At 35.7% G+C, this 23168-nt stretch overlaps 3 protein-coding genes across 3 annotated transcripts; 1 reads left to right on the top strand and 2 right to left on the bottom strand.

Annotated features, from left to right (window-relative positions):
* Positions 1-2034: 2034 nt before the first annotated feature.
* LOC107628480 (uncharacterized) lies at positions 2035-3070 on the bottom strand. Its single transcript, XM_016331132.3, has one exon. The coding sequence runs from the start codon at positions 3009-3011 to the stop codon at positions 2172-2174; it is 840 nt and encodes a 279-aa protein (XP_016186618.1). The 5' UTR covers positions 3012-3070; the 3' UTR covers positions 2035-2171.
* Positions 3071-6542: 3472 nt separating this feature from the next.
* LOC148575220 (uncharacterized) lies at positions 6543-8735 on the top strand. Its single transcript, XM_088506119.1, has 3 exons — positions 6543-7370; positions 7653-8112; positions 8218-8735. Exons 1-3 carry the CDS (start codon positions 6543-6545, stop codon positions 8733-8735), a joined length of 1806 nt encoding a protein of 601 aa, XP_088362245.1.
* Positions 8736-10551: 1816 nt separating this feature from the next.
* Positions 10552-15298, bottom strand: LOC107625791 (ethylene-overproduction protein 1-like). The gene is made up of 4 exons (XM_088503784.1): positions 13003-15298; positions 12344-12635; positions 11936-12245; positions 10552-11283 (listed from the first exon to the last, which is right to left on the bottom strand). The coding sequence occupies exons 1-4, from the start codon at positions 15027-15029 to the stop codon at positions 11054-11056; spliced, it is 2859 nt and encodes a 952-aa protein (XP_088359910.1). The 5' UTR covers positions 15030-15298; the 3' UTR covers positions 10552-11053.
* Positions 15299-23168: the final 7870 nt, after the last annotated feature.

The raw sequence follows: 23168 nt of genomic DNA, 5'->3' as shown, positions 1-23168 counted from the left end.
AAATAAAAAATGTTGATCATTTATAATTTTTCAAGAAGTTATTTTATATCAGTTCTGATTTGGAAAAAAAAACACAGCAGTAAGGGCAGTAAAACTTTTTCTTCAATCATGTCAATTTCACTTTCTAATTCATCATTCAAGAAAACAATTTTTCCAATTGCTGGATGAGAATAATTTCAACTATTCAAAGTACCCTAATCCCATTTCTAAATATTTCTATGTATGAGTCAATTAAGGACTGTTCTCTCTTATTTTATTACTAATTAAAGTATTTGACTCTTATATAAATACCCATGTCTTTCTAATAGAAGAAATTGGGGAAACAGAGACACTTAAAATATGTCACTGACTCAAGCCATCTCCGTTTTGAATCACCAGTGCAAAGTAAAAATTAAAATCTTCTTGTGTTGCTAGTTATATATACTTTAACAAAATAAATCATTCAACACTTAAGAAGTTTTATGATTGAAATTATTATTAATTTTACATGTTAGGGCTATATTATTTGAATTTATATGTTATGAAAACATACTAAAAATTTATTATTGCTTGAATTTATATTTTGAAATACAATGTTAGTATTTTTGTAGAATTCTATTTGGGAACAAGAAAATTTTTTATATTGTAATATTTGTATACGTATAAATTATTATTATGATAAAACTAATTTATATAATAATTAAAAAATTAAAATCTGGCCTGAGAGATTACGACGGTTTAAAACCGCCATAAAATTCAAAATATTTTTTCATTGTTATTTAACTGTGATTTAAAATTATCACTAAATATAACAAAAAATAAAAAATTAATAATAATTTAGCAACCGTTTTAAACTATCAATAAATGCTACAGATTTGTGATGGTTTAACCAACAATAGTCTAAAATAGTCACGGAGTGCACTGATAATACTTAAATTTGATGGCAAATTTTATAACGAAAAATATTAAGAAGACCGTAATTTATTATTTATGACTATTATTTAATTATTAATTCAATTTTTTTAATTTAATTTTTTTATTTTAATAATTTAATAATATATTTTATTTTATATTTTTAAATATTAATGATTAACTGATTATAAAAAATAATAAATTATAATAATTTTGTGACATTCTTCTTTTACAGCCGGACAAATTTTTGAAGTTATCCCTAAACCGAAGAATAATGGTCGCAAATACTATTTTAATTTATTTTAGTGCACTTATGCGGACCTCTCGCATAATTCTCCTCCTAACCATATTTTATATTCTTAAAATTCTTAAGTATCTGTATCTCTCTTTTTATATAATTCTTTGTTCATTTTTTATTTATAATATAAAAAATTATTTTTTTATCAGTCACATTGAATAACATTACTCAACAATATATGTATTCTATATATTTTTTATTTTTATCAATAACGAATTATTTAAAACTTCAGAAACATAAAATAAGTGAAAGGAAATATAATAAAATATAATAAAAGGGACTAAGAGGCCATTTATTTTGCACTTGTCAATGTGTAAATAAACGAGTATTTATAAAAAAATATTATATGTATATTAAAAATAATTATTAAAATTATTCATTATATATTTATGTATAAACAATATTTTTAATATATATTTTATATAAAGAATTTAATGACCAACAAATTTATTTTATATTAACCAAAATTTTTAGTCAACAATTTAATATTTTTTATTCAGTAGTTTAATGATATATTTTTAACAAATATTTTTAAATATTAATTGTTAACTAATGACAAAAAAAAAAAAAAATAAATTATGCTAATCCTATAATATTATTGATTTTGTATCTCAATATGTATTTTATATTAATAATTAATTTTAATGGTTAATTTTAGTATACAACTAACATAATTGATTTATAAAATGAGAAATTAACTAACTTTCATCAATGTAATCTTGTGAGGTCAAACGTGATGAAAGGGTTCAAATGATGTTGTTACAAATTATATAAGATGAGTATGTACTAGTTAATTCATAGACAAAACTAGTCAATAAAAAAAATATAAGCTTATGCATGGAACATCAGTGTTATGCCTTGTTCTATAAATAAACGAGAGAATTATTGGAACGAACTAATACATATACAGGTGAACATATACTAATAACAATGAAAGGGAAAAAAAAATGAAGAAATTAAGAAAGAACTCTACTAATAACAATCATATACTATCCTCTTTAGAATTTGTACAAGGCAAGTGTGTAAGTGTTGATGACGAAGAACGACGCCGATGCTTCTTCTGCTTGGCGCCACCGCGCTGATTATGCTCCTCCGCCTTCTTCTTCTTAAGAGGCGGCAACAATACAGGGTTCTTCATGGAACAAAGCTTATGCTTCACGCGCCACGGCAACAGAACCTCAAGGCCGCAATAACAAGCTTTCGGAGAGTAAGAATAAGAATAAGAATAAGCATTATCGTTATAATTATCATTTCTCACGCCGGAGGATCTTGCTGATGATAAACAACATTCTTGGTAACTGCACGTTTCGCAACCTTTCTCGTCGCAGTTGCTCGGAAAATGCAATGCGGAGGAGGCGGCCAACGCCGTCGCATCGGGAAGGAAGCGGTTGATCATGTAAGTCGGCGATTGGTAACCGTCAGATTCTTGAATCTTTAATCGCAACAATCCTTCGTTAGTGTTACTGTTGTTATTGTAACGCGCCTTCTCTGATTTCTTTTGAACAATGTCCAGAGCTTCTGAAAGAGAGAAAACATCCATAGCATCTGAGTAAACCTCGTCGTCGTCATCGTCGTCGTCATCGTCGCTAACATCAGCGACCGGTGGTGGAAGTCTTGGCCGAGGGGTGTCGCCGCCTTCGGCGTAATCATTCTTGTCATTGTGCTTTGGCTTTCCTGGTGCTTGCTCCCACGAAAATGGAACTCCTGCACCTGCACACAGTGAATTATTATCTGACGGTGAAGAAAAACCGTAACGCTTTGTTGATAAAAGTGGTGCATTCAAGTTCAGCTTTCTTGGGCGTTGTTGTTTCAACAAGTCCATTATGGTGTACTCTCTCTAATCTTCTCATTCATATTATTCCTCCATATAAATTTCATGAGATAATTATTCAGATCTGGTTAGTTGGGGGTGGAATAAATATAGTTTAATTTGCAGTTGGAGACACGGGCATAAGGTGAAAATAATAAAAACTACTTTGAAAAAAGAAAGTTTTGAGGGTTTTTTAAAGTGGTCACAAGTGTGTTGAAAAGTGCTTTCCACGTGTGAAGATTCAAGAGAAACTATGAATCTCTTGTTGAAAGAATACCTAGGGTATTGGCTCATGAATTATATCACCTTTGCAACAAAAAGCAATGCTAAATAGTGATACATACTTACATGCTTAATTTTTGCATTTGAATATAATTAGGTATCAATTAACATCAAAAAAGAAAAAAAAATTCTAAAGCGAAAATTTTTTGTGAAAAATAAAATTGATCTTTTTTAACTTTTATTTCCAGTGAAAGTTACTAATCATGCAGATTAACTTTTCACTTTTCCCTTTATAAACTCAAATGTCAATCTAGATATGGAAATAATATCTAGAAACTTTATTAACTCAAATTTTAATATAGATATGGAAATAATATCTAGAAAGTCTACCGCGACATGCATCTTTTTTAATATTTTTTTTGCTTTTGGACTTATTTTTGGTTTAACTAATTTTTTGTTTGAACATATCTTTTATTTTTAGTCAACAACTCGTTTTGTTTAGAGTTTGGGCAACATTTTTGTTCATCAACTAAACTAGATTTATTCTCATGGGCTTTCATAACTTGCCTCAACCAGGAATCCTCATTGGGTATATAAGAGAATTTTTTGACAAAAAAAAAAGAAAAAAGAAAAAAGAATTTAAGAATTTAACCGATTCAAGTTAATCTAATAGTTAATTCATTAATTCGTTTAAATAAATATCTATGATTTGAATTCTGTCTTGTGCATGTAGTAATTTATTGATCAAAAACTCTAAAATATGTTTCGAGAGAGAAACCGGGAGCGAGTGAGGTGGGGAAACACAGGGGGAAATACTAATTCAAATAAACATGATAAAGATCCTAGGGTTTGGAATAAAGAAGAGTATCAACGATTGGAGCTCGATTCTTTCTCCATCTTCGTTGACAATTTGTCAGAAGATATATCGAAAAGGGAATTGTTTCACATGTTCAAATGGACAGGTAAAATCATCGACATATATCTGTTGCGAAAGAACAAAAATGGACATATCTATCTGTTTACATTTGTGCGATACACTACAAAGGGAGGAGCTCTGAAAGCTGTTGCAAATATGAATAGTATGGTGTTGAGAGGCAAAAGACTGTTTGTTGGAGAAGCGAAGTATAGAAGGGGAGCGGTGTTCCGGAATACAACGAACAAAGCAGTGAAGGTCATCACCACAGAGAATGCAAGAGGTAACAACTCACAACCAAGGAGTGTGAAAGGAACAGAAGAGAAAGGGGTGAGGCAGCCGTCTAGTACTCTCGCCAAAGATCCTAATAATAATGGATGGACAAAGAAGGTAGAAGTACCGATAGTCAATGAGAATGTTGCCTGACTACAGAGAAGTACCGTCGGAGGGACGAAGCGGGCGATCGACTTTACTACCTTGAAGTAAAAGATTCATAACGAATGGCCAGGTGTAACGCACGTAAGGGAGTTGGGAGCATATAAAGCTTTGATAACGTTCGACTCTGTGCTTAGTGCTGAGGAAGCTTACACCTTTAGAATGAACGACTTATTAAGGATGTTTTATATGGTATGGAGATGGGACGAGACGGAGAAGAGTGAGTCTAGAAGAGTTTGGTTGGATTGCTATGGAGTCCCATTGCACGCATGGTCCAGGGACACTTTTCTTAAAATTGGAGAGCAATGGGGAAAGGTATTGATGTGTGATAAGCTAACAGAATCATGCAATTTGTTTAGTGCGGGTCGGGTACTGATTGATACGTGTGTCTTTGATATGATCAACGAATGGATACATGTTACAATAGGTGCAAGTGGATTTGATGTCCTTGTACGAGAAGTGGGAGGTGAGGTATATCGGGAAGAATGCTTTCGGGAGAGTAAGCAGGGGACAGGCGACAGGAATAGAGTAGATGGAGGAAAGGTACAGCGCGAAGAACATGGTGGCATACTGAATAAGGGTGACGAACGGCCGGAGATTGTTTGGGATCAGGTGGCAGTTCTGACGACGGTGGACAATAGAATGGCTGAACAAGAAAAGGATAGATTGGTAAATTCATATGTTAATTTAAATGAATGGAATCATAAAAATTCAAATTTGTATCCTAGAAATGGCAGTTACGCGACATTAAAGGCGGAGGAAGATTCTCAGCGATCATCTCATGATGAGGTGGATTCTGAGGAAACAATATCCCATGTTTATTACAGATGTAATGACAACCAAGCCCGTAATGGCACAAGAAATGGATATGGGCTGGCAGATACCAGGCCCATTAGGGGGAGCAAAGAAAACGGAGGGAATGGGGAGAAGTGGGCAAGAACGGGCAGCCCAAACTGGGTAGACACTGACCCGGTATCCATCCTGGCCCGGACTGAGAGACAGCAGCTAGGTCGCGCCTCCCTCCTCAATGCGCGTCTTGGATCAAGCCTAGCAGAGCCTGGCATGAGGAAAAGATGGGAAGTAGGCCACGGTCCGACCACGTCGCCGGCGGGGAGAGATGCCGCCTTGTTAACTCGGCAAGAAGGAGGGCTGCAGATCTGAGACGTGGCGCCAGCAGAGTCTGACCGGGTGAGGGACATAGCGGCTGCTCCGCGATCAGATATGGAGGAGGGCTGTGGTCACAAGTTGGCGCCGGTGGAGACCGCACGGGAGAAGGCGGCGGAGATGCTTGCGAGAATGAAGCCTGGCGATGGGGATGCCAGGAACGGCGGTAGTAAAGAACAAAGATGCCGGGAGGAAAGGGGCACAAACACAGAACCGAGCCAAGAACGACCAGGGCTCTATAACTCAGAAGAGAGACTGAGGCTTCTTGGAGATGAGAGCCTTGGCAACGTCACCGGCAGATTTACAAGCCAAAGCGCATCAGAGCATGAGTAGCAGCTATGTGGTGATACAGGCGTGGGACTGGAGGAGGGGGAAATTGTGACGGAGGCGTTGGTTCAGGTAAACGGCAGCGCGCAAGAGAAAGAGCGTGATCACTGTACACAATCAGGCCGGGAGCTGGGGGCTGGCTTGGAGGGTGATACGGACATTCACAATGAAGAACAAAGGCCGAGCTGGGAAGAGAAAATGGCTGAAAATAAAGAGGCATGGAAGCTAGCTGTAGAATCAGGTGCTCAGTGCAGTGATGAAGAGGATATTATGGCAATTTTACAGGAGCAGAATGAAGCGATGGCTCTGAAACGACGACAGGCAAAGCAAAAAGAAAAAGTCCGAAGAAGCAGGCCAAAAATTCGAAAACAGGTGTGTAATAGTTTTCTGAAATGATTATAAGTTCATGGAATATTAGGGGGTTGGGAAGTACTGCAAAGGTTGGTATGCTGAAGAATTTTAAAAGTAAATTTAGGCTGGACATGCTGGGTTTGGTAGAAACAAAGAAGGAACTTGTGACTAATTTTGATGTAGCTCGTATATGGGGTAGAGATAGAGCTTGTTGGGAGTTTGTAAGCTCAATTGGGGCTTCTGGAGGGTTATTGTTAATATGGGATGAGGCAGTTTTTAAATTGACTAATTGCTATAAATGGGATAGATGGCTGTGTGTAGAAGGGGTCGTGGTAAAAGATAATTTTCATTGCGCTGTTGGGTTGGTGTACGGACCGCATGAAAGAGCTGAGAAAGCCTCTGTTTGGAAAGAGTTGAGTTATATTGTAGGGTTGTGTCAGGTACCGTTCTGTTGTTTGGAGGACTTTAATGAAATTGTACATATGGAGGAAAGAAAAGGAGCGACTAGATTATCAGCGTCTGCGGAAAACTTTAGAGCATGGATAAATGATATGGAATTGATTGACTTAGCGCTAAATGATCGGAAGTATACATGGTTTAGAGGACAGTCGTGCAGTCGTATTGACAGGTGTCTGGTTTCTGTGGAATGGCTTGATGTGTACCCAGAATTGCGTTTAAGGGGAGGCCCTAGAGGTTTATCAGATCACTGCCCCTTGATTATGGAAGACAGCAGAAAATTTGATGGTCCAAGACCCTTCCACAGTTTAGACTCTTGGTTCACGCATGAGGGTTTTCTGAGAATGGTGAAAGAAGAGTGGAGGAAACTAGGTGATATACATTTCTTACAGAAGATGAAAGCACTGACAACACCGTTGAGGAGATGGCATAAGCAGCATTTTGGAGATATAACTGAGAAGATAAAAAGGTTGGAGGAAGAAATAAAGAAGGTAGATGATATGGTAAGTAGTGGAAGCTATGACGGTACAACGGAAGCAAGGAGGAGGGCGTTAGTGTGGTGCTGTGAAAAGTGGTATGAAAGGCAGGAAGTCCACTGGAAGCAAATGTCTAGATCCCGTCACGCAAATGAGATGGATAGAAACACTAGGTACTTCCATAATATAGCATCAGCGAGAAGGAGGCATAACAGGATTGAGTCTTTGGTAATTTAAGGGAGGCTTGTGAGGAATCAAGCAAGAATCAAGATTGCCATTTGAGACTTTTATAAACGCCTGTACCACCAGGAGGATTCTCCAAGGGTGAGCTTTAGGGATGGATTAGTTAATCGGCTAGAGAGGGAGGAAGCTAAAGCCCTAGAGGTCTTACCGTCAGTGGAGGAAGTGAAGGAGGCAGTCTGGGAGTGTGAATCTTCTAAGGCTCCAGGGAGTGACGGGTACAGCATGAACTTTATCAAAAGGTGTTGGGATGAAATTGGAATGGAGTTCACGACAGCTGTGATGACCTTCTTTGAGACAGCAACTTTACCAGAGGATTCTAATGTCACATGGGTAGCGTTGGTTCTGAAATTCGTTGAGGCTAAAGAGATAAAGGATCTCAGACCTATAAGCATGGTTGGTTGTGTCTACAAAGTCATTTCTAAACTGTTAACACGAAGAATGCGGAGTGTAATGCCCGGTTTAGTTGGGGAATCGCAGAGTGCCTTTGTAAAGGGGAGGAAGATACATGATGGAGCCTTAATTGCATGTGAAACTATGCAATGGTTGAAATTGAAAAAGAAGGCATCAACAATTATCAAACTGGACTTTTAGAAAGCATATGATAGAGTTAAATGGTCTTTTATTGATACAGTGTTGGAGAAGATGGGCTTCGGCAGAACATGGAGGTCATGGATTAGGGAGTGTGTCAGAACGGCCTCCATCTCTATTTTGATTAATGGGTCTCCGTCAAAATCGTTCAAAATGGAGAGGGGGCTTCGTCAAGGTGATCCATTATCACCGTTTCTGTTTGTGTTGGTGGTAGATGTGCTCAACAGGATGATCGGGGAGACAGTAAGGAATGGTCGAATCTCTCCACTTCTAGTTGGTCGGGATAATATAGAATTATTGCATTTACAATTTGATGATGACACTATATTATTCTGCCCACCGGAGGAGGAGACAGTCAGGAACTATAAGAGGATGCTGAGGTGTTTTGAAATGATGTCTGGGTTGAGCATTAACTTCGAGAAGTCCAACTTGATACCCGTAAATTGCAGTCAGGAGTGGGTTGGGCGGATGTGTCAGCTACTGGGTTGTCAAGAGGCAGCTCTACCGGTGAGGTACCTTGGCATTAACCTTGGAGCAAATCCGAGATTGGTAAAAACGTGAAAGCCGATTATAGACAAGGTGGAAGAGAAGCTCAGTTTGTGGAAAGCAAAGGTCCTTAGTAAGGCTGGGAAGCTGGTGCTCATAAAGTCGGTTATTAATAGCATGCCTATTTATTACCTGAGTTTGTATAAGATGCCGATAGGGGTGGCACGTAAAATAATCTCACTGTAGAGGAGATTCTTCTGGGGGAAGGATGATGGGCGACCAGGCATGGCTCTTGTAAAGTGGGAGATGATTCAGGTTCCAAAGAAGCTAGGAGAACTAGGTGTGGGTGATGCGGTAGTCCGTAATGCTGCTCTACTGTTTAAATGGTGGTGGAGATTCTCAAAAGTGGAATGTCCTCTATGGAAGAAGATTGTGTGCTCCTGTAATAACTTGAACCCAAATCACTTATTGTCAACTCAGGAATTACCAAAAAGAGGTGGCCCATGGAGAGACATATGTCAAGTGCAAAGAAAGGAACAACATGTGAGGCAGAAGATGATTGTCGGCCTTGCTATAGAAGTAGGAGATGGTAGATCCACCAGATTTTGGGAGGATAAGTGGCTCCAAGTGGAAAAGCTGAAAGACTCTTATCCGAGACTCTTCTTGCTTTCAAACAAAAAAGGATCAGTAATTGGGGACTGCGGGTTCTGGGATGGGATAGAGTGGGTTTGGCACTTCCAATGGAGGAGGAAATTACGCCAATGGGAAACAGATACACTAGACCAGATGCTTCAAGTATTGCAATCCGTTAAATTAATAGCGGAAGTGCAAGATAGAGTGGTGTGGAAATTTGGCAAGGGAGGCGTTTATTCTACTAACTCATTTGTGCAGGTATTGCAGGAAGAGTCTTTGGATGAGGAGCTCCTGAGGTACAGATTCACAAAGGACATTTGGAAAGGTCTAGTTCCGCCTCGAGTGGAGTTGTTCACTTGGTTTGTATTGGTAGGTCGAGTAAATACAAAGGATCGGCTTAATAGACTGGGAATGCTACAACAAAATGAGACCTTATGCGTGTTGTGTAACAACGAAGTAGAAACTATTCAACACTTATTTGTTACTTGTGAGTATTCTTGGCAGGTGTGGTGTGCTTGGATTTCAGAGTTTGGACAGACGTGAACTGTACCTGGCACCTTGAAAGAACACTTTGACAGCTGGAGGTCCATGCCGTTGAGGAAAGAAGTGTGCAAGTGTTGGCTAATTGGCTTCTACTCAACTATATGGATATTTGGTTACAACGGAATGACGTCATTTTTCAGAGAAAGACAACAGGAGTTGTAGATTGTGTGGCTCAAACTTTTTCATGTGCAAAGGAGTGGTGTTGTAAATAACTCATGTTGTCGATGGCCATACCGGAGATGACATAGGAGTTACCTTATTTTACTCTTACTTGTTTGCTCCACTTGAGTGTTGAGCTCTCTATTAAAAAAAAAAGTAATTTATTGATCAATAACAAACTCTTAAATAAAACTCTAATCTACGAAGAATTAATTCTTAACCTATCAGGTTGAGAAATACCATAAAAAAATTTCACAAATTTGATTTGATAAACCCAATCCAACCCCTAAAAACTGCAATCATTAGTAATATTATGAGCATTTAGCAAGCGAATGCTAATGTATTTAAGAGTGTAGTGCTATCTAAAAATTAATTTATTATAAAATTATAAATTCTAAATATGAACAAATGATATAAAAGTATATCACATGAAAACTTAAAATTTTGTTTAATTAACAAATAGTATTATATTTTTTACTTAGTAAATAGTATTATTTAAAGATAATTCCGGTTAACAAGTTTATTCCAAAAAATTGTGTATATAGTAAAGAGAAGATTTAAGAAAAAATATTGATACAACACAAGATGAATTGGCATTTGATTTACTTGGCCAAAAAAAAAAAAAACAATTGCAGACTTCTAAATCTTGAGCTTACACAACAACACATTTTGAATATCATGTACATGTTTTGTATAACTGCAGTATCTCACCATTATCCTTTTTGCTAGGACATGATGAAACAGAGCAGCAGCAAATAGCTATAAGCTACCTGCAATTCAATCAATCATATGCAGACAAAACTATAATTCATTACATATATTTACAAGCTATCCTGCTCCTCTACTTCCTTTCTGATTCGGTCCAAATTAGACTTTTCTATTGTTCGCAGAACATCGGTTGAAAGGTACACAACCAGGCCGGTTCTGGAGAAACCTTATCACGCAAGTAATCACTCATGATTACTAATCAACAATTAAAGACAGTATAGGTTCGCAAGAATAGGCTTGTCCCCGTTGAGGACACTCAAAAATTGTGGATTTTTTAATTTCTAATTCTCTCACTTGTCTTCTGTAATACGTTCTCGAGCTTTGTTGCAAAGCTCGAGCGTATCGCCGTGGCTGGGATCCAGACAAAGGGCTGCTTCGCAGTCTCGGACGGTGGAAACATAATCACCCATTGAATCGTAAAATGCTGCTCGGAGATGTAACAATTGTATATCTGGCTTAAAATCAATGGCCCTTGAAAGCTCTGCTATTGCTTCGTCCTCCTTATGATCATCCATTAACACTGGCACACACAGGTTTCAAGGTCAGTCATAAAATCTAATAGCATGTTTCAAACATTCATCTCCATAATCCATATCATAATCCTATTACTCTACCAAGATACTTATAGCGAGTGTTAATACTCAATTTAACCTTTAAAATTTAAGACCGAACTTAAATTGACTCTTAAAAATTCAGTTGACAGTTGATCCAAGTTAAAATTCTGAATTTGACACTTTAACTTATTATATTCAGTAAAACAAAACGACATCGTTTTATATTGACATTTAATTTTCAACGAAATAATATTGTTTTGCACGAATAGAGTTAAAAAACATTTTGTTTTATGAACATCACTAGTAAAAAAGAGACGCGTTTTATGTAAAATAACGTCATTTAGGTAAAAAATAGATGCCAATTTTAAAAGACGTCGCTTTATTTTTTTTGAAGTGTTTCAAGTTAATGTATCAAATTAGCACGACCTTAATGAAAATGAGTTCAGAGACTAATACAAATTATTATAATAAATTTAGGAGTCTAAATGAAGTCAATTAAAATTTCAGTAGTTAATTTAAGCTGGTTCAAATTTGAAGGGCCCAATTGAGTGTTAAACGCTTAACATAAAAAAGCAAATGAAAATGGTAATAGAAAATAAAAAGAGAAAGCAAACGAACCCGCTGCTCTGTATCTGTAAGGATAAGTGCGTAGAGGATCCAACTCTGTTGCCATGGTAAGATCACTCTTTGCCATATCACGGTCACAATACTCTGAACGTTTCTCAAAAGCCGATGCATTATTTCTCGCCTTCTCTATTAGCTTTGTCATCTCATCGTACGCAGCTTTGCGATCATTTTTAAGATGATGAACACGCGCTAATCCCTGATGCGCTCGCGTATGCTTGATGTTGAGCGCATTCATGTAGCAATCCGCTGCCAGGTCTAACTTGTCGCAGTCTACGTAGACACTCCCTAGATTATTCAATGCCTAAAATGTGAAACAATGGTATGAATATTATGTACTGAGAGGAAGGCAACACTAAAATTAAGCTGACATTGTTGCTTGTGAATCAAAATACAACTCACTTGTCCTTTTCGAAGGCCATCTGAAGGACATCTAAGTGCTTCTTCCAAGAGCTTGATCACAATATTTGAAGACTCTGCATCAAGATTTGAATCGGCTAAGGCGTAGGCTTTGAGAAAGTAAGCTTCAAATGACCTCTGAATTGAAATGGACTCCTCTGCCTTTGCTAGTGCTTCTTCGCGATGACCGGTGTCATACAGTATCCATCCTTCATACACAAGCCTTTCATGGTCAGAGGCCGAATGGTTTCTAGCTAGTCGCAAGCTACGCATGGCTGCCTTTTGACAGTTTAACCTGCAAAATTCAAAAACACCAAGATGAACAATAAACCTGATAAAAAATACACTAAAACTATGCTCCTGAACGCCTTTCATTGAAAAATTGTATCTCAAAGAATTTTTCTTTTCATGAACATGCATATGTATCAAAGTACATGACTTTTTATATATTTAGAAAGTATATCTCACAAGACATAAGAGCATTAGTTACATGTCACTCTTCTCATTAATTATATGAAAAACCACATCAGACAATCCCATAACTCAGAATAATTATTCAAGACAGAAATTTACGAATTATGATTTGAAATTAGAATCTATATGATTGATTACTGGTTTAAAACTACATCATACTTAATACTTCAATGAAACAAGAAAGTTACCGTAGCAAGAGGAGAGACTGACGAAAGTGCAAGAGACTTCTCCCTGGATCATTTTCCAACATTTGGTGTACAACAGCCAAAGAACCAACATCATCAACAGAGGACCATCGATCGTACAATTGCATCCAACAATCAGCCTGGCTATAATGACGAGCAAGAGGACTAAGTAGTTCTACCAAGTAATTACCAGGCATATTCCCATAAAACATCCTATAATTGGGATCCAATGTCAAAATGGCACGAACATCTCTAAGAGCTCCTTCATAATTCTCCACAGCAATCAAGAACCAAGCTCTCAACTCAAGGCAATCTGGAGAAACCTTGAAACCAATTACTTTATTGATTTCTGAAATAGAAGCTCCAATCATATTGTCCTCAAGCAATGCAATGGCGCGATACTTGTAGGGAAAACAAAGAGTTGGGTCTAATTCAGTTGCTGCCATCAAGTCCATCATTTTCTCTTTTCCAACACAATACAAAGATCTTTCCTGATACATCCAACCAACCGGCTTATAATCCGAAATAAGCGAGTTCATTAGCTTGTAAGCCGAATACGTATGGCCGCGCTTATACTTTGCCCTTGCAACACCCACCAAAGAATAAACATGCCCTGCCCCCACTGCTGCCTCAAACCAATGTTGTGCATCCTTGTATTCTTTCCTTTCAAGCATGACAACACCTAATTGATGAAATGCAAGCTGTTTTTGCCAACCATCTGCTGCACACTCTACTAGTCTTTCCAATAACATTACTGTTGTATTAGATCTCATCTCTTCCTCCATTGCAATTTGACTCAAAAAATAATACAACACAAAAGAAGCATGCCTAGCGGCGGCCAGCCTATCCCTACCCTCTGGACTACAAAATATCTTCATGAAATTTGAGCACTGCATAGATCCAGGAAGCTCTCTCAAGAACAACTGCAAGCAAGCCGCCACAAGTAGGTTCGCGGTCTCCTCTAATCCATACTCAATAAGCAACCCAGCATCCTCCATGTCACAAACCAAGGACGCCAAATGCGCGTCGCACGCAGCCTTCATCTCCTCGCAACAATACCGGTTCGCTAAAGAAAGCAACTCAAGAACAACCTTAGGCTCAAAATGGCTAACCCTCTTAGTCCTACTAAACACCTCTGCTGCCTTCATTGCCTCTACTGAGAACCCATTCTGTGTGAAATTAATCTTCTCCCTTTTAGATTCCAAGAACCCTCCATATAACATTGTCTTAAAAGGCCGCGAAAGCGAGGCCATATCGTTTCTCCTACACCTAACATCATAATCCCCAATGCAAAAACTCAAGTCGCAGTCGTCATCGTCATCGCTGTCATTATCATCGTAATTAACCGCCTCTTCCATTGCCATTTCATCACCAGTACTAAAATTGAAGTTCCGTTTTGCGCAAACGCATGGATCATAAACAGATTCAGGATCATACCCTGCCACCAAATTTGCCTTAGGGCATTCAAGGTTTCTTCCGCAACAATCCATTGATGAGATCCCGATTAGCTCATCCTCCCTGCGCTCGTAGCGGAGCCAGGAGGAAAGCACCACCTTCGTATGCACGTCCACCGCGTGTTGCCGTGCCGACCGGAGCGTTCTTCGGAACAGTTTCGGCTCCGGTAGGCCGCGAAACACCGCGGATTGTTCTAGAAACACCTCTGCCTTTTCAAATTCGGCAGAGTTCTCGGCTCTTCGATGCAGGTCAGCTAAGGTTTGGACGTAATCGAGAGGTGTCAAAGTCGCCTCGATCTTCGGTTCTAGAAGCTTCGTCGCAGGGAGTCCGTAAGGAAGGAGTGTACCGTCGGAGACGATGGCGGCAGCTTCCAAGTTAAGGTTGGAAGACGGCGAGTATCCCCGCACCGATTTTTTACGGGGGATTTGGCTTCTCAAGGTCTCTTGGATGTGGTGGCGGAGCTTTCCAGCTCCGCCGTCGGCGTCGACGGAGGGGTTGTAGGTGCGGACCGGTGGTCCCTTGCACCCGTCAATCATCTTCATGCTTCGCATTTTGGTGAAGATTTTATGTTGCATCTTCTAACAAAAAAAATAAAAATGTTAAAATATTTGGTTAATTTTTTTAAAAAAAGGTTTTCACCGTTGCGGCATTGAAAGGTGAAATAAAACTACAAAAGCATGAGGTTTTGTTGTTATATTTTATTTTATATTTTTGTTCGGTTTATGGATTCCTGCAAACACCGGCGAAATGAGAAAACTCGACGGTGATGCAGGAAATGAAAATAGGTGTTGTGGGAGAAGAGAAGAGGAGAGGAACAAGAAAAAAACAACTCCAATAGTTGTTTGATTCTTGTTACGGAAAGGGTAGTTTTGTTAGTTTTGTTTTGCTGTGTAACCCTCCAGATTATTTTATTTTATTATTATTGCGTTGGAATGAAATAAGACTCCCTTATTTTTCTCTGATTCTATGTGTATTTTTGTTGCTCTTGTCTAAATATAATACTTTTTTTATGAAATAAAAAATAAAAAAACCGAAACTATGTTGTTTCCAATTAGCACTTGCCACTTGGTTTCGCAGTTGGTTCTGATTTCTGCTGGATTGATGATAAAATACAAAGAAGTTAGAGATTTATAATCTTATTCTGATTCCTTGGAACAACTCCTTTCTATCAATTCAAGCAGCATCTATCTCCAAGCTCACTCCAATTTTCCAATAAAAATTATCACCTAACATCTCATATCAAACAAACACATAAACTAAAAAAAAAACTAATACCGTTACAATATTAAGGAACCCGATCCAAACAAAACTAAAAGATTTACATAACATAGAGATAGACGAGATAAGTATCTATTTTCGATATTTCTATCAATAACGAGAACAGAAGTAGATATATAGCAATTCTCGTGTAACATGTTAGATGTGATCTGCCAATCATTTCAGTTAATTAAGTTGATTCTTCTAACATCTACTTTATATATATTATCAAAGTTTACGTGCCCAAATATGTTTAGCAACTAAATTCAATTAAGTTGGCCTAAATTCAATAAAATTCACTTTTATCATGCTGGCGTATATATACGCGCATTTCAATAACGCAAAACATATCCTTCTTTGTCTTCTCTTTTTTCTTTTTCGTTTCCTCCTCCTCCTCTTCCTCTTCCTTTCACATTCGCGCACGTAGATTTTTCTTCTTCGTATACGCTTCTTCTTCTTCTCTTCCTCCTCTTTCGTTATCATCATCACCAACAACACCAACGTCTTGTTAACATCTTTATTGGTTCCAATTTTTTTTAGTGCCATCATTAAATAATTTTCGGTTTATTTTTTAACTTAGCTTATTTCGATTTATTTGTGAATTAATTGAGATTCACTTGACGCTGCTGATAAGTATTGACCAAATTTTTTATAACTTAAGTAATTTCGGTTTATTTCTTGGTTTAGTGAGTTTCATCTGAATCCAAAAATAAATTGTATGTGTTTTTGTTGATGATTGAGTTTTTTTGACTGCTTATTTAAAATTGAACTAATTTCGTTTCATTTGTGTGTTAATTGAGGTTCACATGATGCTGCTGATAAGTATTGACCAAATTTTTTATTCCTTTAAGTAATTTCGGTTCATTTCTTAGTTTATTTGAGGTTCATTTGGATCTAGAAATGAATTCGATGCGTTTGTGTTAATTGAGGTTCACTTGATACTGCTGATAAGTATTGACCAAATTTTTTAGCAAAGTAGAATAAAATTATTCATTATCACTTTATTCAATTGCATTAGATTCCACTCTATTCCATTTAATTAGTTCAGATTTGAACAATTACAAGCAGTTAAAAAAAACTGAATAATCAACAAAAACATATCAAATTTATTTTTGGATCCAAATGAACCTCAATTAAACTAAGAATGAACCGAAATTACTTAAAGAATAAAAAATTTAGTCAATACTTATTAGCAGCATCAAGTGAACCTCAATTAAACCGAAATTAGTTTAAATTTGAACAAACAGTCAAAAAGACTCAATCATTAACAAAAACACATCAAATTTATTTTTAGATCCAAATGAACCTCAATTAAACTAAGAAATGAACCGAAATTACTTAAGGAATAAAAAATTTGGTCAATACTTATCAGTAGCATCAAGTGAACCTCAATTAACGTACAAATGAACCGAAATATATTAAGAAATGAAGCGAAATTATTTAATGATGACATCAGATAAAATCAGAATTAATAAAAATGTTTACAAAATGTTGGTGTTATTAGTAATGACGATAACAAAAAAGAAAAAGAAAAAAAAAAAGATACAATGTTAGAGAAGAAGAAAGAGAAGAAGGAAGAGAAGAAAATAGGAGAAGAAGAAGAAGGTGCATAATTTAAAAAAATTGTTATAACAACTTAGCTAAACTTAATTAAGTATTTTGCTTAAATATAAAATTTTATTGTATCAAAATAATATCATTATATCAAACAAAAATCACGTTAATAAGATATAAAATTCTGGGGTTGCTATGGTGATAAATATATATGATGGTATGTACCCAACTCAGTGATGCGTTACACAATGTTTTTTTTTTTTTTTTGCTTTATTTCTGACATAAGTCTCAGAAAAAAAAAAGGGAAAAAAGAATAAATTCGAAACAATGTCTACGGTTTTGTTATCTATTTATATGTTTTTTGGTGACTGTTATCTATTTATATTTGGTGAAAGAAGAGAAAATATTTCAATATATATGATCAATTTTAAATATCAAATATATATCTTTCAGTGTTGTTATTTAAAAAAAAAATCAACGAAATGTAAATTATTGTAAATTTTTTCGTTATCAATTATTTTAGGTGTTAATACATAAATTAATTTTTGAAGTTACACGTTTTAATTTGGTTCTCAAAATTTAATTTGCTTAATTCGATTTTCTAATCTAATATTTGTAATTTATACTAATCTCTTATCTCTTTTTTCATTATAAAACTATTAAAAGTGTATTAAAATAGATTCATAATTATCACACTGAATTTTTTAACAGTTATTTGATATGATAAATTATCTCAATTTATTTTTTAAAAAATCTTTAAAATTTAAAATGAAATTAGAATTATAATTTAAAAAATTTCATAAAAAATAAATTAAAGTACACAAATTTCAATTGCCACTTTAGATAATTATTAAAAAATTAAATAGGATAACTTTCAATTTATCTTAATAAATTATTACAGTTATATGATGAAAATAAAAAAAATTAATATAAATTATAAATATTAAATTTAAAATTAATTAAATAAATTAAAATTTTGAGAATTAAATTAAGACTTTAATATAACTGTAGACGATATTAACTCATTAATTTAATGTACAATTTTTAGAGAATAAAATTGATGACCGAAGCTTTTTTCTCGTGTATTTTATTTTTCTTACTCTAATATTCATAACAACCTTGATTTTTTTTTTTAATGCATATGCAGATATGCTACTATCACATGTCAATATAACACTTATTAAATATTTATTTTTTATTTGTATTATTCTGCACAAAATGTTAATTACAATAAATAATAAAATATATATATTCATCTTAAGTGAACTACACTTATATATACTCAGTAAATTTTATCAAAAGGACGTATATTACCCTTATTTGTTTAATTAGTACATTATATTTTCCATCCTTGCATTGTATCAATTCTACATATAAGTTAATTGTTGATAAAAAATAATTCTCTATTTTTTTTCACTTAAAAATTATATGAAATTAATTTTTTATAATCAATTTTAACTAATCTTTCTTTCTCTTAAAATTTTTTTTCTGCAATTTAATATTTGTTTTACCTATATTCTATAATATACAAATACTGACACGGACACAAAATACGATACGACACGAAATGCGTTGATATATGAATTTTAAAATCTGATAAGATATGAAAATACGTATATATATAAAATATAAAATATTTTTTAGATAAAACCTAATGAAATTTTAATATTTTATTGATATTAAAATATAAATTAATTTTTTAATTATTTTTAATATCTTATTTTAATTATATAAAGTATTTAAAATAATTTTTATTTTAATAAATAATAATATATATTATTTATAAATTTATTTCAAAAATACATATTAATAATAATGTTAGACATCCTGACACATGATAATATTTAAGTGAGTCCAAATATATACAAAGAAAAATATTTTATTTTTTATTAAGACACAGTTGGACGACGCAACAAACACGCATATTTGACAAATGTCAAAAAAATATCATATCTAAAATATATCCAATACATAAATATGATAACTTAGCAAAGTATCCATAGTTCATAGCCTACGCTTATTAAGATCTGATGACTTCAATTCTCAACATTTACTATTTATCAAGATCTGCTAAGGTATTTTTGGTTCTGCTAGGATCTTGCAGATAAATCCTTATTTTTAAAATCAACCTTGTGGTGTGCCTTAGGTCCACCATGGCAGCCTCGTCTGCCTTTCATGAATAGAGTAAAAATCGTTTAGAGGAAGAAGAAGAACAAGTAATTTATTTTGGGGATGACGACATTAAGGAGGGACTGGAGAAATGCTCTAAAAGTCTAGTAGGCCGGCTTTTGACGGATCGATTATTTAGCGCAGGTACTCTAGAAGCGGCACTCCAATCAATATAGAGACAACCAGAGGGTTTTAAAGTCCAAGATCACGGAGGTAACCTTTTTCAGTTTTTCTTTGATGATGAAATTGAGCTACTCAGAGTGGAGAAAGGAGCCCCTTGACTTTTCAAAAATTATATTCTGAATATAAGGCGATGGAATGAAGATATACAGATCACAGATTCAGAATTTTTACACGTCCCTATATGAATACAACTTTGGGGAATGCCTGAACATTGCAAGACTATAGGGCTGGAGAGGAGAATTGGAGAGACGATGGAAAAAGTAATGGATGTAGGAATTTTTTCTATGAAGCGGTAAGGAGGAAAGAATTCTGAAAATACAAGTATTAATGGACATAACCAAACCTCTAAAATGAAAAATCAAGATCTCTGGCAGCAACAGTAAAGTTATTAATCTTCACCTCAAATATGAGAGGATTGGTAATTTTTGCTATTGTTGTGGGAGTATTGGGCATGAGGTTAGGGCATGTAATACTCATTTGGAGCAGATAGCGAAAGGAGAAGCAAAGGAGGAGGAACGGGGGGTATGGCTTAGAGTGGACCAGTTTGGATGGCGTCTGGAGAACCAAAAAGAAAATAAAAATCTAAACTTCCCCAATATAGTGAGGGAGGGAGAGAAAAAACAAAGAAAACCAACTCCGGTGAGCCTAATAAAAAATTTTGCTAGTCTTTCTGTCTAAGAGGAGAACTCACAATGTAGAGGACAAGAGAATGAAGTACAAAGCAATCCCAAACTACTAGAACAAGAAGAAAGGGGATATTGGAGGAAAGAAGCTCTAGCACCGAAAATGCAACAACAATAATTTAGATTGCTACACAAGAAAACTTGTTCACATTTGATGCGAAGAAGGGGGAAGGGAGACAACAAAGAACTAGGAAACAGAATTTAAAGCAATTGGAAAGGAAGACTCACACCCACAAATCTATTACAAGAGTTAAAAGGAGATCTGGAGGTTGAGGGAAAGCTCTAGTGAAAAGAAACAATGCCACGATGATGTGGGAGAAGTGAATAAGGGGGAGGGTGCCACCCAACAATTGGCACCAAGGGAGGGATGAAGATGATGATGTGAAACTGTCGGAGTTTGGGAAAATCCCTGACAGTTCACAACATAAAAGGGATTAACAAAACACATTCTCTCGAGGTTTTATTCCTATGTGAAACAAAGAATAACTCATCGACTGTGGAAGGTGTGTTATGGAGGTGTGGTTTCAATTCTATGTTTACAGTTGACCAATTGATATGGCGGGAGGATTAGTAATTGCGTGGAAATAAGAGATTATAATGCAGATTGTGGAGCACGATTCCTTCTATATCTACTTCAAAATGGAGGATAGACAAGGCAAAATGAAATGAGAGGTGATAGGTATCTACTTGCACACTGAAGAAGGTATAAGGGTGGGACAATTTAATAAAGTTCTAGAAGTTCTCGAGAGAGGGGGTGAGAGTATTATAGTGATGGGTGATTATAATGCAATCCGTTTCAATCATGAAAAAGAAGGTGGCCGAATTAAGACTACAACTTCCATCCAGCAATTCAATGATTTTATCAATTCTGGAAGGTTAGTAGACATGGGATATGAGGGTGATAAATTCACATGGAGCAGTAGACAATTCGGAAGAAACTTTATTAGAGAAAGGCTGGACAGAGTCTTAGTTACGAATAGCTGGCGAATTGAATTTTCAGCAGCTGTCATGAAGCATTTAGAGGACACAGGTTCTGATCATAGACCGTACTTCTCAGTTCGGGGATGGAGGAAAGGAGGGGGAAGCGTTGTTTCAGGTTTCAGGAACACTGGTGTGAGAATGAAGAGGTTATGAATCTGATAAAAAAGTCTTGGAAGGTCGAAATTCAAGGCTCACCAATGTACAAGCTGGCTGGAAAATTAAAACATTGCAGGCATAAGATTGTTGAATGGCAAAGAACCTCTTCCTCTAACTCACAAACCAATATTCAACACCTTAAGGACCAGATTGTTCAAGAATCTAATAAAAGTTCCGAGGCGAATGGAAGTAGTATTCGAATATGGGAAGCGGAACTAGAGAAGGCATTGGAGTAAGAGAAATGGTATTGGAGAGAAAAATCGAGAGTGCAGTGGCTTAATTGGGGAGACAAGAACACTAAATTTTTTCATTCCAAATTTCAAGCCAGGAATAGGAAAAATAAGTTAGTAGAGTTGGAGGATGAAAAGGGTGGAGTTGCTAATGACCTAGAGGGTATGGCAGCAGTAGTGCAAAAATACTTTAAAGATCTCTTTGCTACTAGCCAACCTAAAAATCTAGAAGTCGAGTTGCAAGGTATACCAAACAAGATAAATGCAGCCACAAACAGGACCATGATTCAGCCAGTTACTGAAGCAGAAATAAAAACAGCAGTTTATTCTATCAACCCCTTCTCCTCTCCGGGGGTGGATGGTTTTACAACCAGATTTTTTCAATTCTTTTGGGAGAATATCAAAGGTGACGTGGTTCAGGCAGTAAAGAGTTTATTTTCTGGAAGTAAAATTCTTAAAGCCTTCAATCACACACATATATGTCTTATTCCAAAAGTACTGAATACTAAATCTATGAAGCACATCCGCCCTATAAGCTTAAGTACTATTTTTTACAAAATAATTTCAAAAACTATGGTCCATAGACTACAAACTATGATGTACAGAATTATAAGTGATTCCCAGAGTGCTTTCATCAAAGGCAGGTTGATTAGTGATAACATATTGATTGCTCATGAATATATGCATTTTCAGAAAAATAAGAATTACAGAGATTATGATATGGCATTGAAGTTAGATATGAGTAAGGCTTATGATCGGGTTGAATGGATTTTTGTGTCGAATATAATGCAGAAATTGGGATTTTGTGAAAAATGGATGGTTTGGATAAAGGAACTTATGACAACAGTTTCCTATTCTGTTACTGTGGAAGGTCAACCTCATGATTTTTTCAAGCCATGTAGAGGGTTACGACAAGGTGGCCCTCTATCCCCCTATCTATTCCTATTTTGCATAGAGGGACTCTCCCATCTGCTCCACAGAGGAGAATAGAAATTAGAAATATCCGAGTTGAGACTCAATCAGAGATGTCCTAGAATCAACCATTTATTTTTTGCAGATGATTCAATACTTTTCAGCAAAGCAAGTGAGGAAAAATGCCAAAACTTGCTTCGGATTTTACAGGTTTATGAGGAAATAAGTGGGCAAAAGGTTAATCTTGATAAGTCGTCCGTCTTTTTCAGCAAAAATACCCCAGTTCACATCTGCGACTAGCTCAAATCCTTTTGGTACTGCACATTGGAAATCAGAACAAATATCTAGGCCTCTCAACAGTGATTAAGAGATCTAAGAATATATATATATATACCACTACTAGAAAAAAAATTTTTTCAGACGAAAATTTCAAACGAAATTTATTCCGTCTGAATGACTTTTTCATTTCGGACAAATTTGAGACAAATGTTGAACAACTTTTAGTGGAGACATTGGAATAATATATTCTGTCCTAAATTTGTCTAAATTTTATCCCAAATTTTGGTGCCAAATTTTTTTTGGATGACGC

Source organism: Arachis ipaensis, chromosome B2 (assembly GCF_059453495.1).
Source record: "Arachis ipaensis isolate K30076 ecotype BB chromosome B2, ASM5945349v1, whole genome shotgun sequence".
In the NCBI taxonomy this organism is placed as follows: domain Eukaryota; kingdom Viridiplantae; phylum Streptophyta; class Magnoliopsida; order Fabales; family Fabaceae; genus Arachis; species Arachis ipaensis.
Note: the sequence above shows the minus strand (reverse complement) of the source record. Positions and strands in the feature narration are given on the sequence as shown.

Bases quoted from the DNA above. Each gene is read 5' to 3' on its own strand.
- LOC107625791 (XM_088503784.1), bottom strand. From the start codon at position 15,029: ATGCAACATAAAATCTTCACCAAAATGCGAAGCATGAAGATGATTGAC. The intron at 12,246-12,343 runs GTGAGTTGTATT...TTCACATTTTAG, and splicing joins ATGGCCTTCGAAAAGGACAA to GCATTGAATAATCTAGGGAG. The intron at 11,284-11,935 runs GTTCGTTTGCTT...TGTGTGTGCCAG, and splicing joins TTACAGATACAGAGCAGCGG to TGTTAATGGATGATCATAAG.
- LOC148575220 (XM_088506119.1), top strand. From the start codon at position 6,543: ATGCTGGGTTTGGTAGAAACAAAGAAGGAACTTGTGACTAATTTTGAT. The intron at 7,371-7,652 runs GTAAGTAGTGGA...CTGTACCACCAG, and splicing joins TAAAGAAGGTAGATGATATG to GAGGATTCTCCAAGGGTGAG. The intron at 8,113-8,217 runs GTGAAACTATGC...TTATTGATACAG, and splicing joins TGATGGAGCCTTAATTGCAT to TGTTGGAGAAGATGGGCTTC.
- LOC107628480 (XM_016331132.3), bottom strand. From the start codon at position 3,011: ATGGACTTGTTGAAACAACAACGCCCAAGAAAGCTGAACTTGAATGCA.